This window comes from Pteropus alecto, unplaced genomic scaffold (assembly GCF_000325575.1).
Source record: "Pteropus alecto unplaced genomic scaffold, ASM32557v1 scaffold224, whole genome shotgun sequence".
NCBI classification, from domain to species: domain Eukaryota; kingdom Metazoa; phylum Chordata; class Mammalia; order Chiroptera; family Pteropodidae; genus Pteropus; species Pteropus alecto.
In genome coordinates this window covers 1-12919 of record NW_006436289.1, presented here as the reverse complement: position 1 = coordinate 12919, position 12919 = coordinate 1, and the positions used below count along the sequence as shown (strand labels likewise).

Sequence of the window (12919 nt, the reverse complement as noted above, 5' to 3'; positions counted from 1 at the left end):
CCTACAAGAGGGAAAGAAGGCAAAAAATGGCATAGCTATCTCCAAAACACCTCTGAGTTTGTTTTGAAAGTAACCTAAGGAATCGCCGCACAAAAGTGCAAACTGAGGAACTGTGGTGGGTCATTCCCAAGAATCCCCCAAGGGGCACCCCAAATCCCTAAGGAGTAACAGCTGCAAACCTGGTCAGTTCTCAGTGAGAGAGCCAGCTCCCTTACAGCTTTGCTGCTAGAACCTGTTGTGGCTGCATTTCCTGGTGGCCAGTGACAACTGTGTAACCAGAATAGCTGCATGGCGCTGACCCTTTGGCCGGAACGTTGTCCCTTGGCTTCGTTACCGTCCACCACTTCCAGCACAGTCCCTCTTGTTTTTTAGACCAATAAAAAGAAGGGGGAAGCCCTGGCAGCTATATATGTTTTCAACCAGACTCCTTTGCCGGGATCCAGTCCACCACCCTGCTTGCCTCTGTCAAACCCCCCGGCCAATGCAGTGAGCACCATGCAGCTCCCCTGATTTAAAAAAAAAAAAAAATTATAAAACCAAAAATATCTTTTGATGAAGATATATAGATATAGATATACAACAACAAAACAAAAAATCTTGTGATGAATGTATCTTTCTAAAGGACTGACGTTCAATCAAATATTTGAAAATACTAAAGGTCAAAACCTTGTCAGATGTTAACTTTTAAGTTTGAGGTTTTTTAAAGTAGAAATCAAAATTTTTTTTTCTGTTGGGTTTTTTTTGTTGTTGTTTTGTTTTTTAAGGAAAAGCGGGTCATTGCAAAGGGCTGGGTGTAATTTTGATTCATTTACTTCATTTTAAAGCAATACAAGGTTATTGAGCAGATGGTTTTGTGCCGAATCATGAATACCAGTCAAGTCTCGCACTCTGAAAACTTGCAACTTTTTGTTTCTGTTTTCAAATAAATATAAATATGATATATATAGGAACTAATATAGAAATGCACCATGTAACAAAGCCTAGTTCAGTCCATGGCTTTTAAGTCTCAACACTATAGATAAGGATTGTGTTACAGTTGCTAGTAGTGGCAGGAAAATGTCAGTCTGGCACTCCTGATCCTCCGAAATGGGGAGAAACCCAAACCATAAAAGGTTGGTAAACAGTCCATTTCTAGGATTAGAGAGAAATGCAGAAATGGTGTCACCTGGATTTTTTTTTCTGCCCATGAATGTTGCCAGGCAGTACCTGTACTCCTTGTTTCTCTATTTTTGGTTATGAATGTTGGGGTTACCACCTGCATTTAGGGGAAAATTGTGTTCTGTGCTTTCCTGGTATCTTGTTCCGAGGTACTCTAGTTCTGTCTTTCAACCAAGAAAATAGACTTGTGGTGTTTCTTTTATTGAACTTTTAACAGTCTCTTTAGTAAATACAGGTAGTTGAATAATTGTTTCAAAAGCTCAACAGATGACAAGCTTCTTTTCTAGAAATAAGACATTTCTTGACAACTTTATCATGTATAACAGATCTTTTGGGTTTTTTTTTTTCCTTGTGTTCTTCCAAGCTTCTGGTTAGAGAAAAAGAAAAAAAAAAAGGAAAAAAATGTGTCTAAAGTCCACCAGTGTTAACTCCCTGTGACAGGGATGAAGGAAAATACTTTAATAGTTCAAAAAATAATAATGCTGAAAGCTCTCTACGAAAGACTGAATGTAAAAGTAAAATGTGTACATACTTGTAAAAAAAAAAAAAGGAGTTTTTAAACATGTTTATTTTCTATGCACTTTTTTTTATTTAAGTGATAGTTTAATTAATAAACATGTCAAGTTTATTGCTGCACATGGTAAAGCTTTCTTTTGGCTTTGGCTGGGGCAAGAAATGGGCGCGGAGTATGGCCTGTTTTCCAATGACAAAGTACCTTCTACAGCCCTTTATTTTAAGGTGGAATCATTAAATCATTCCCTGTTGCCTTCTTTCAGGGTCTACTCCATTTTTTTTTTTTTTTTACATAGCACCTGATCTTCCTAGGTGGTCTCCCGACCAAGTACTAACCAGGCCCGACCCTGCTTAGCTTCCGAGATCAGACGGGATCAGGCATGTTCAGGGTGGCATGGCCGTATTCCATATTGGCTCTCTTAACCATATTTTCTTCTCTTACTCATCAATGACCTGTGTTCAGGATTTAATTAATTCTGGGTATGAGGATGGGATCAAGAAAATAGTTCTTTTATTTCCTACATATCCTCCAACTCCTTTATCCATGGGTGGTCAAGCAATGGCATGTAGTGTTTTTCTCCCAATCTGTGAATATAATAAAAGCACGTCAAGGAGAACCTGAACAGCACCCTCTCTTCACTCCACCTTAAGACTGAAATTGGATTTATTTACTGTTTCTCATAAGACTGGGGTGGGGTGGAGAGGCAGTTAATACCTGTAAATGTTCTGCCAAGCTAGGATCACTAACCCCACGCTAAAGGGAGGTTGAGTTTACACTACAGCCAAAAGAAAGGAGCACTCACGGGGATAGTCCTCAAACAGAACTTCTATCTAGATCAACTGGCTGTGAGGCTAGGCCCCTACCCCTTCTTTCTCCCACTCATCCCATCACCTTTTTGGATTCTGGAGCACTATAGGAACTCTAAATGATCAGGCAGTTACAAACCATCTTCAACCCTGACACCCTATTTGGAGATGGGTTGGTCCTGTGAGAGGAAGCTGAGAAGGAACAAACTGAGTAGATGAAGGTAAGTATTTGACCTTGGAATATAGCTTTCCACACTGGCTAGTCTGCAGAGGAAGGTGGTCTTACAAGGTCGTTTGTTCACAACTCTTGGGTGATGATTGAGACTGGAATCAGAGAGGTTGATTGATCCTTAGTGCAATGATAGAGGTTGGCAAAAGTCGCTGCCAAGTGGAGAAAGCCAGTTTGTCTCAATCCTTCAGCCCTCTGAACTTAACCACTTAATTGTCCCCATGCTCCAAGCTTAACTGTGTTGTGGCAAGAGGAGGGCACTAAACTCTCATATCTTTGTTGTAAGAGTTTATCACTCCACAGAGAATGGAAGATAGGAACAGGGCAAGGCTTGGCTCAGTTGAATGGTTCCAATCTAAGCAAGCATTCAGTGTTACATACCATTACATGCCAAGCACTGAGCCGATCTTTTGCAGTGAGTGCATTCCTTGGAGAACAGAGACTGATGTCCCCATCAGAAGTGTTTGGCGCCCTTTGTTGTTAAAGGAATAAAGCCTAAGCCTTGCTGAGATTTCAGGCTGAGAAGCTGAGCGATACATGAGAAGTGATTGGCATGACCTGGGAATATCATGTTGGTCTTTGTGTTGGAGGGGGTGTAGTAGAACAAGTGAGGATGAGCTAAGAAGCCAGAAAGACCTGGGTTCAAATCCAAGCTGTGCAACTTATGGGCTATGTGACCTTAAACAAGTCTTTTCAGCTACAGGCTAAGGAGTTTGAGCTTTATTCTCTTGACAATGGGGAGCCAACCAAGGTCCCTTTGTGACCTCAGCTCCCCCTGCCCCAAATACTGCATCTGAGAACTGCTATGACCCACATCCCAGCCCATCGGCTCTGGCTCAAGCGCCAGGTTTCCGAACCAAGATGGCCTTTGATTCTTGCTCCAACCACATACCTGTCCTCTCCCAGCTACCTCCCTGGCACAGATGTAGCTTTCCCTCGAACAGCTGGAGCAGTCCAAGGCCCTGGAGCTGCAGCAGGTGATAGCAGCAGAGGCTGGTGACCTCAGCGCAGCCCTGGAGAGGTTTGGCTGAGCCATCAACCTGCTGCCTGAGAGGGCCTCAGCCTACAACAACTGAGCCCAGGCCCTGAGTCTCCAGGGAGATGTGGCAGGTAAGGGGAGATGCTCTGGAGCCTTTGCAGAAGGGGCCCTGGAATGCACGGACCAGAGACGGACCAGAGATGTAGTAACTGTGGGGCCGGGGAATGGGGGTGGAAAGTCACTAAATCCCTCTGGAATCTGCGTTCTTATCCATAAGAGATAAATTATGGGCTCTGCTAAGATTATGGGGCTATTGTGAGAGTCAGAATAGATGCGTTCCATTTATTTATTTAACAAATATTTAATGAATCTACTATTGTAGCAGTGGGCCACATGCTTGAAGACATGAAGATAAAAGATATACTATTTTATAGCAACTACTGTGCACCAGGCACTAAGCACTTTACATGTAAGATGTAGTAATTTAATCCTCACAACGACCCTGAAAGGTATGTACTGTTGTTATCTCCATTTTACAGATGAAAATACAGAAGTGTAGAGGTTAAGTAGTTTGCTACTCTCATTCAGCTAAGAAGTGGCAGAGCTTCTTACTAAGAACTGGCAGGGCTCCAGAATGTGTGCTCTTAATTCCCACATGATATTGCTTCTCAAGCTCACATCTTAGGGGCAGGCACAGAATTATACCACCATAAGAAGATGAGAGGGATCCGCTCCTGAAGAGTGAGTTTTGAAGGATGAGTAGGAGTTAGCTGGATGGAGGGAAGGAAGTGGAGAAGGCACAGCCTGTAGAGGCCCAGAAGGCATGAAAGTTACAGGCAACTTCCAATCTCCAGGCTGACAGGAACAGGGAATGGTGGAAGGATGGAGTAGAGCCTAGAGGTAAACAGGAAGCACTAGAGGGTTTTAACTGGGATCAAACCCTCTGGTTACACTAGCTGAAGTGGGGACAATGGGACAAAAGAAGCCATGCAAGAACCCAGATAGCAGGCCAATAAGTGATGTAAATCACAGAAGCCTAGTAGGGTACTAGACAGTTAAGACTCATGGTGGTGGAGGTGCTCCTGGGACTAGGAATGCCAGGCCAGGGCTATAAAGGTCACTGGGGACAGCCTGCAGACCAAAACCCCAGAGGGGTTTCAATTCCTCCAGACCAGCTTCTGCGAAGGAAACCGAGACATGCTGTCATCAGAGAGCTCAAAGGTCCAGGTCCAGGTGCAGTAGGGAGCATAGCATAACCCCTGCAGGGTTCTGGGGAGCAAAACAGAGACAGAAGGGGTAAGATCAGTTTTGCTCTAGGATGACACAAGCTCCCCAAGCACCCTGACAGGCTCTTTAGACAAGAACATGAATGAAATAAAACAGAGCTCAGAAGAAATGCAGCTCAGTGAACCCTATAGCAGATACCAGCAGGAGGCCTGAAGTTGAGTTCAGATTCCTAATGCCAATATTTTATGAGGACAATAAAAATAAAAGATGGGGCAGGCCAGCTCTGGCTCCAAGACCTCCTTCACAGAAAATCTGATACAAAATAATGAAGATTACGGAAATAAGGAATGAGGAAAGGCAGTCTGTGGAGAAAACAGGTGAGTGAAGCTGTTTTAAATCAGTGGAAAAGAAAAGCCTTCAAAAGGAAAAGAAAGAGAAATGGGTAATATTTGTAATAAACGGTTGTCAGTTAATAATTTTCTTAGACACTGAGATTCAGAGTTAGTTACCTGGCATACAGCAGATGGTTAATAACGTACATGTGTAATAAATTGCCTGCTACATGCCAGCAACGGGCCAGATTCATGAACATGGTGACCATTCAAAATTCTCCCACCAACCTTCACGTTTTGGTGTGAGACAAGGGGAGACCTGGACTTCAGTCCCAGCTCTGCCACTAACTGGCTATGCAGCTAGGGCCTGTCTTACCAACTCTTTCAGTCTTCATCTGCGCAATGGGAATAACAATACCTACCTCTTGGATAAAGTGCAGGCGGGTTGTATGTAAATGGCCGGGCCCCAATACTGAGCCCGGATTCCGTGCTCGTTCCTCCCGCAGGAGTCCTGGAAGTCCTGGAGCTCGCCCTGGCGCTGAGCTGCGGCCGGGACCGCGCTTCCCGCAGGGACTTCGAGGGGGCGGCGCGGCTGGTAAACCCCTTCGCGTGGCGCCAGCTGGTGTTGCTCAACGCCACGCTGTGCAATCGCATGCTGATTGATCTGATGCGGAAGCTGCACTCGCGGTAAGCGCTGAGCCGGCCCGCGGGAGAGGAAGGCGCACACACTGAACCAATAAAGCTGCCGGCTCGCCAAGACTTCCGCCTGTGTCTCAGTCTAGCCGCCGTCCCCGCCAGTGCAGGGAGGCCTGCGCGTCACGGACAGGCAGGGGTGGCAGTGAGGGAGCTGCGGCCCACCTGGTCCCGACGGCGGGGCGGGCCGGCGCTGTCGGGCAGTGATTGGCCCTGCCTGGCGCAGCCCCGCCCCTGCAGTGTTCTGCAGTGTTCTGCAGTGTTCATCAGACCTGTGCAGTCGCTCTGGCTGAGCTCCGGGTGGGATCCAGGTGAGCCGCCGGGAAGGCGAGGATGCTTCGTGACCCCTTCCTACCGGATCACCTCCTCTTCAGCGCACATCCGCCTGAGCAACCAGATGGGAAAGGGGGCGGGACGTAGGGCGAAAGATGGTGTGTGTGTGTGTGTGTGTGTGTGTGTGTGTGTGTGTGTGTGTGAGCTGGGGGTGGCGTATGGGGCAAAGACACACGGGGTCTGGAGAAGGACGGTCCCTTTGGGGGAGGAGTACATGTAGCCGAGTATCTGTATGTGTGCATCTGGACCTGGTGCTGCCTTCGCGGTTGCTCCTTCTTTCTTTGAGTCTGCGGGGGTGTGCCTGTTTTTCCCCTAGAGTCAGAGCTCAATTCTGCGCCTGCAGGTACAGGTTATGTGCTGGGTGGGTTTGGGCTTTTGGGCTTGGATGTTCGCATCCTCGCTTTCGCCCCTGTGGGTGAGTCTGCATTTTTGTTTCTGGAGAGTTAATTCCTGGGGGAATTACTAAGCTTGCCTGATCTTCCCTGACGTCGAGACCTACCCCCTTCTCTTGGCAGCGTGGAGCCCAGGCCGGGGCCACCATGGCGCTGCCTCCACGCCCAGCTACCCTCCCGCACACAACACTGCTACTCCTGCCAGCCTTTCTGAGCTCAGGTACACCCCTCTTCATCCCTTGGCCAAGCACTTCTGGGGTAAAACCTTCTTCTCTCCCTTTTTTGCCTGCACCTTTGGTTTAGGGGCCCACTTCAGCCTCAGTCATCAGAGCTGGGTTCCCCTCACTCACCTACCCAAGATCCATCCAGTCCCTGGTGAGAGTACCCAGGTACTCCAGTCTCTCTGCCTGCTGCCCCTCTGTAACTGGATCTCATCTTCCTCACAGATCAGTACCAATCCTACTCCACAATCCCCTGTTGTGTTCCAGGTTGTGGGGAGTTGGTGCCACAAATTGATGGCCAGGCCTGGGCTGAGCGGACAGTTCGGGAGAATGAACGCCATGCCTTCACCTGCCAAGTGGCAGGAGGGCCTGGCACCCCGCAATTGGCTTGGTACCTGGATGGACAGCTGCAGGAAGCCAGCACCTCAGGACTGCTAAGTGTGGGCAGTGAGGCCTTCTCTGGAGGCACCAGCACCTTCACTGTCACTGCCCAGCGGGCCCAGCATGAGCTCAAGTGCTCTCTGCAGGACCCAGGCAGTGGCAGGTCAGCTAATGCCTCTGTCATCCTCAATGTGCAATGTGAGTGTCCCTGAAGTGGGCAGGGAGAGAGGGTCTCTGCCCAGGGACCCCCAGCAGCCACATGGCAGGACATTTCACAAATGCTTAAGCACTTTGCAGATATTAACTCTAATCTTCATAGTAATCCTATGAGGTAATTATTATTGTTATCCTTATTTTACAAATGAGAAAACAGGCATAGAAAATTTAAGCAATCTGGCAGAGGTTATATAGTTGGTAAGTAGCAGAGCCAGGATTCAGATCTGGACATTTTGGTTTAGTGTTTATACTCTTGATCACTTCAAAATGCTGCATGTAAGGTGGACCTAACCAACCAAATAGGTCCCTTCTGGGTTTGGGAAGAAAGGGCAAGGAGTATGAGAGGCTGTGGTGAGAGCATATTGGCCTCTGCTTTGTACTAGTTAAGCCGGAGATTGCCCAGGTCGGGGCCAAGTACCAGGAAGCTCAGGGCCAGGGCCTCCTGGTTGTCCTTTTTGCCCTGGTGCGTGCCAACCCTCCTGCCAATGTGACCTGGATCGACCAGGATGGGCCAGTGACTTTCAATACCTCCGAATTCCTGGTGCTGGATGCCCAGAGCTACCCCTGGCTCACCAACCACACCGTGCAGCTGCAGCTTCACAGTTTGGCACACAACCTGTCCGTTGTAGCTACCAATGATGTGGGTGTCACCAGTGCCTCGCTTCCAGTCCCAGGTGAGCACAGCCAGCAACTGGCCCAGCAAAGCCTCTGGTGGTATGGAATCTCGATACAGAAATGGGAGGATCTGTTGCCCTTCGGGTGAGGCTGGCTTTTGAATGAGCTGTACCAACCACCTTGGGCAAGGACAGAGTAGTACCTGTGGCATCTCAGAGCTGGGGGCCCTGTCTACCAGGAACCTAACCAAAGGATGACCCGCAGGACTCCTGGCCACCTGGGTGGAAGTGCCACTGCTAGGCATCGTTGTGGCTGGAGGGCTTGCCCTGGGCATCCTGGTGGCGTTCGGCACCTTGGTAGTCTGCCTGGTCTGCAGGAAAGAGAAGAAGGCCAAAGGTAGGGCCAAAGCAGTAGTGGGCAGAGGATGGCTAGGGGAGTAGAGATGAGGTCAGGGGTGAGCAACAAGGCAATAAAGAGGGCTGGGTAGAACAAGTGCTCCCAGGTGTGGCCATGGGTAATCATGTGCATCCCAGGTGGCAGGACTGGGCACTGGGAACAGCACCCCAGTCCCAGAGCCTGTGCTTGGCATTTGAGAGATCCCTTTCCTGGGGTCCTGGGTCTGAAAAGGGAGGTGGGGCAGAGCCCAGAGTGAGTGGACACACTGAGAACAGTGGTGTGGTTTCTTTCTTCTCAGGCCCCTCCCGGTACCCATCTCTGATCTCTAGGTAACTCTTTCTGGGGTTAGGTGGATGGGCTGAATGGAGATGCAGCATGGGGACAGGTGGGAATCTGCAGTTGCTGGTAGTTCTGGAACAGGCCCGAAAACAGGAATCTGCCTGCTGGAGACAGGGCGTATCCCAGGCTTTGTCTGCCCTGTAGTGACTCCAACAACGTGAAACTCAACAACGTGCGCCTGCCACGGGAGAACATGTCCCTCCCATCCAACCTTCAGCTCAACGACCTCACTCCGGATTCCCGAGGTACATCCAGGACCCTCTGTTTGCCCCTGCTTTATCTTCAAAGGTGCCTTCGAGAAAAAGAGACACCTTTCCTCATCAGGCACACTCCTTGTCCTGGCCATCACCCCCTTTGTCACCCAACAGGGAAACCAGCAGACCGGCAGATGGCTCGGAACAACAGCCAGCCAGAACTTATGGACCCAGAACCTGGCGGCCTCCTCACCAGTCAAGGTACCCTCTTCCTTTGCTTCCCAGTCTTGTGCTTGTACCTCTGAGTCCCCAGGGGCAGAGAGGGATCTCCTAACTTCCAAGGATGAGGGTTACTGAGGCTCCTGGGCATCTCTGATCTTGCAGGTTTCATCCGTCTCCCAGTGCTGGCCTACATCTATCGAGTGTCCAGTGTGAGCAGTGATGAGATCTGGCTCTGAGCTGAGGATGAGGTGGAGGGTGCCATGGCCCCTGGGCACTCTCCCACTCCTCCTCCAAGGTTTCCTCTGCCTGGCCATGTTGCCAATGAGAAGAGGCCATGCCACTGCCACTTTTGCTTGCCCTCTGGCTGGGGTGCCTTCTCTGTCATCCACATGATGGTTTCATTGGGATCTGACCCTCAGAGGTACAGGTGTCCTTGGTAAGGCTGTCGGCTGGATCTAAGCCCTTGTTCTAACTCAGGATGAGGGCCTGTTTGTAATGCCCATGTGTAGGTGGTTAGAGCTCTTTGCTCAGTGTATTCAGAGTTCATCTGAACAGGCTTGGGCCTTCTCTGTACCCCATGCCAGTATTCTGCAGCACGTTGCACAGTAGGCCTGGGGGCATGCCTGGTGTGGGGCCAAGGCGATCCCTGCATGTTATGGATTCCCTTTCTATGCTATGCAGCTTTATTCCCTCGAGGGAAGTTTAGGACTCTGCTAGCTGTATAGAACCAAACTGCCCTTTGCATATAAACCAACCCTTGGCCCCGGGGCACTGGCCAAGCACAAAATAGTCCCTTTTGCTGCATACCTCTGCCCTTTCTCTGCTGCCTCTGTCCTCACCTTCTCTTGGGCGTCATAGGTTATATGTTGGACCTCCTCCACTTCTTCACTGGGTACTAGACTTCCCCACTGGCCTGGCCTCTGGTGGTGTTAGTACCTGGTATTAACACAGATCAGGAAGAAAAGAGGGAGTCTGGTGGTATCCAGGAGAGCATGTAGCTATGCTTCATTTAACATTGTAAGCACACTGCCAGGGCCCTCTCTGTGGCTTCCCCAAGTCTGGCCTTCCTGGGATTCACTGAGTGCCCTGAGCCTTTCTCCTCAACATGTCTCCCCTGCCATGGGACCCTAATCCTGACCAACCCCTGACTGCCCTATCAGCAGGAAGCCACTCTTCCTGTCCCACTTTCTCTTCCTCAGGGGATGGTCATATTGGCACATAATCCAGTAGTGCCAGAAGCTTTAGGGAGACACGGAGAAAGAGGGAGACTACATACCCCCAAATGATCCCAGAACACTTTACAAAGCAACATGGAAATGATTGTAAATTAATAGAGTGTGGAGTATATTTTTCCTTTGTTATCTTATTTTGAAATTTTTCTCATGTTACTGCCTAGGGCAGCGCTGAGCACACAGTAAATTCAATAAACTTTACTGAGTGAATGTTATATGTGTTTCATTCCTTCGAATACATTTCTTAATGAAATCTTTAAGTCACACAGTAGAGAAAATACAGAGAGACCGAACACCTGTGTACCCATCACTCAGCTCTTTTGAGTCTTAACATTTTGCTTTAGATCTTTTGGTTTTCAAAATAAATAATATTTCTTTAATTACACCGTTCTCAGTAGCAGGGATGGCATTTTCTACTTTGGGAGTGCCTGGTGGAGATCATAGATACACCTAGCGACTGAGTCTACCTTGGTCAATATCACTTGGCAGACTCTCCTTGCTCAGGACTGTGGCAAAGCCACACTGAGCCCCTTTGCCCTGACTGGAGGTACAGAAGGCTCAGGCTAGGCTTTGATTTTTTAAAAATTTCTTTTTCTGAGGGATCACAAAGGCAGATTTATACTTTTTTTAGTGACAGATTGGCTTGGCTCACGTAGCTGTAGGTTTTCCAGCCACGTCTTTTCCTTGCTTCTCGTTCAGTATTATCCCCCATGGGAGTAGCTAAGGCTGCCCCAGCCTCTTGAGAGGAACTTAGTTCCAGGCTCTACTGATTTTGCTTGCAAGCTCCTTCGTGGCTCCAGAAACTTTAGAAACCAGGGTGTCTTGCTGTTACTTCTGTTGACCTTCTCATCCTCTGCTCCCTTTGGGAGGCCCTAGAACCACTTCATTGCTGGTTCTTTGGCTAGGAGCCCTGTGTGCTTTTTCCTCTTAGCTGCACTGAAGGTCTCACTTTAACAGAAAGGTTTGCTCTTCTGGCAAATCTCCCATCCTTGCTAGTGTTTGCTAAGGAGTGGACTTTTAAATTAGTGTCCCAATTCTCCATATACGCCCCTTAGATCAGAGATCACAAACTCCTTGGAGAATTTGACAAAAATTAACTTTTTTTTTTTCAGGAAAAATGCAGATTAAAAAAAACCTGCTTATTATGCAGGTCAAAGCCCATCAAATTACAACAGGGATGAACCTTGAAAACACTATGCTAAATGAAAGAAGCCAAATACAAAAGATCATATGTTGTATGACTCCATTTATATGAAATACCGAGAACAGGCACATCCACAGAGACAATGAATTAGTAATTTCCAAGGACTGGAGAGAGGTCAGAATAGGAAGTGACTTCTAATGAATATAGATAGGGTTTCTTCTGGGCGTGATGAAAATGTTCTGGAATTAATGGTGATCAATACTCAGCTTTGCAAAGAGACCAAACCATTGAATTGTACACTTACAAGGGTGAACTTTATAACGTATGAATTGTATCTCAAAGTTCTAGTTTAAAAAAATAAATGGTAATTTGATATGTACATTTCACTATATATAAATTTCACTTGACAAAAGAACCATAAATGAATATTGAATTCCAGTTAATTATATGCATGCTAGTGTTTGGAGTGAAGTGCATGGATCTCTGCAACTTATTTTGAAATGTATCAAAAACCAAAATGGATTGATGAATGGATAGAAGAGTGGATAGGAGATAAAGCAAATGTAGCTGAACATTAATTGTAGGATTTAGGTGGTGGGTATGTAGGGGTTCATTGTACAATTCTTCCAAAAATCCTTTTATTTGACAATTTTCATAGTAAAGTATTGGGAGGGGGTCCCTTATCTAGCCCCTTTGATATTCTGAAAGCTTTTTGGTCTTTCTGAGGATCATGGGATTTTCAGCATTATTAATGCCCCCGACATGACAGTTCTCTTTTTCCAATTTTTAATATACTTCAGTATAGTAAATCTTTAATCTTCATTCCCCAGTAATAAGCGGGTTTCTTGTTACCTTGAGCTAGAATGTATAGCTGCCCAACATTTGGATAGACATAACTGTGGTTTCATTTTCCCGCATGGACTAATTCCTCTAGACACAACAGACTTTAATATGAACTTGTAAAAATTAATGTTTAACTTTGTGCATTGCTGGTGGGTTTGTAAAATGGTGTAGCTACTGTGGAAGACAGTACTGCAGTTCTTCAAAAAATAAAAGCTAATGATCCAAATTTTACTTCTAGGTTTATTCCGAAGAGAATCAAAAACAGGGACTCAAACAGTTATTTGTACATCAAAATTAATACCAGCATTATTTGCAGTAGCCAAAAGGTGGAAACAACCAAAATGTTTATTAACAGATGAATGGATAAAAAAATATAGTACATATACACATTGGAATATTATTCAGCTTTTTTAAAAAAAAATTAAGTTTCTCGGGATAACATTGGTTAATACA

General features: G+C 47.0%; 1 protein-coding gene and 1 pseudogene across 3 annotated transcripts; one reads left to right on the top strand and one right to left on the bottom strand.

Annotated features, from left to right (window-relative positions):
- Nucleotides 1-1958: 1958 nt before the first annotated feature.
- Nucleotides 1959-2077, bottom strand: LOC112480456 (annotated as a pseudogene).
- A 4044-nt stretch (nucleotides 2078-6121) lies between these two features.
- TMEM25 (transmembrane protein 25) lies at nucleotides 6122-10694 on the top strand. Of its 3 annotated transcripts, none has more exons than XM_006912754.3 (9): nucleotides 6122-6249; nucleotides 6787-6883; nucleotides 7152-7463; nucleotides 7865-8155; nucleotides 8361-8492; nucleotides 8791-8821; nucleotides 8976-9076; nucleotides 9200-9286; nucleotides 9410-10694. In XM_006912754.3, the coding sequence occupies exons 2-9, from the start codon at nucleotides 6811-6813 to the stop codon at nucleotides 9481-9483; spliced, it is 1101 nt and encodes a 366-aa protein (XP_006912816.1). In that variant the 5' UTR covers nucleotides 6122-6249; nucleotides 6787-6810; the 3' UTR covers nucleotides 9484-10694. The 3 variants fall into 3 exon arrangements, with proteins under 3 accessions (XP_006912816.1, XP_015445576.1, XP_024903263.1); XM_015590090.2 differs by having other exon boundaries at nucleotides 8946-9076; XM_025047495.1 differs by lacking the exon at nucleotides 8361-8492.
- The last annotated feature ends 2225 nt before the right edge of the window (nucleotides 10695-12919 follow it).

Coding starts and splice junctions, on each gene's coding strand:
- TMEM25 (XM_015590090.2), top strand. CDS start 6,811: ATGGCGCTGCCTCCACGCCCAGCTACCCTCCCGCACACAACACTGCTA. Junction 8,822..8,945: donor TACCCATCTCTGATCTCTAG/GTAACTCTTTCT, acceptor TGCTGGAGACAG/GGCGTATCCCAGGCTTTGTC. Junction 9,077..9,199: donor CCTCACTCCGGATTCCCGAG/GTACATCCAGGA, acceptor GTCACCCAACAG/GGAAACCAGCAGACCGGCAG.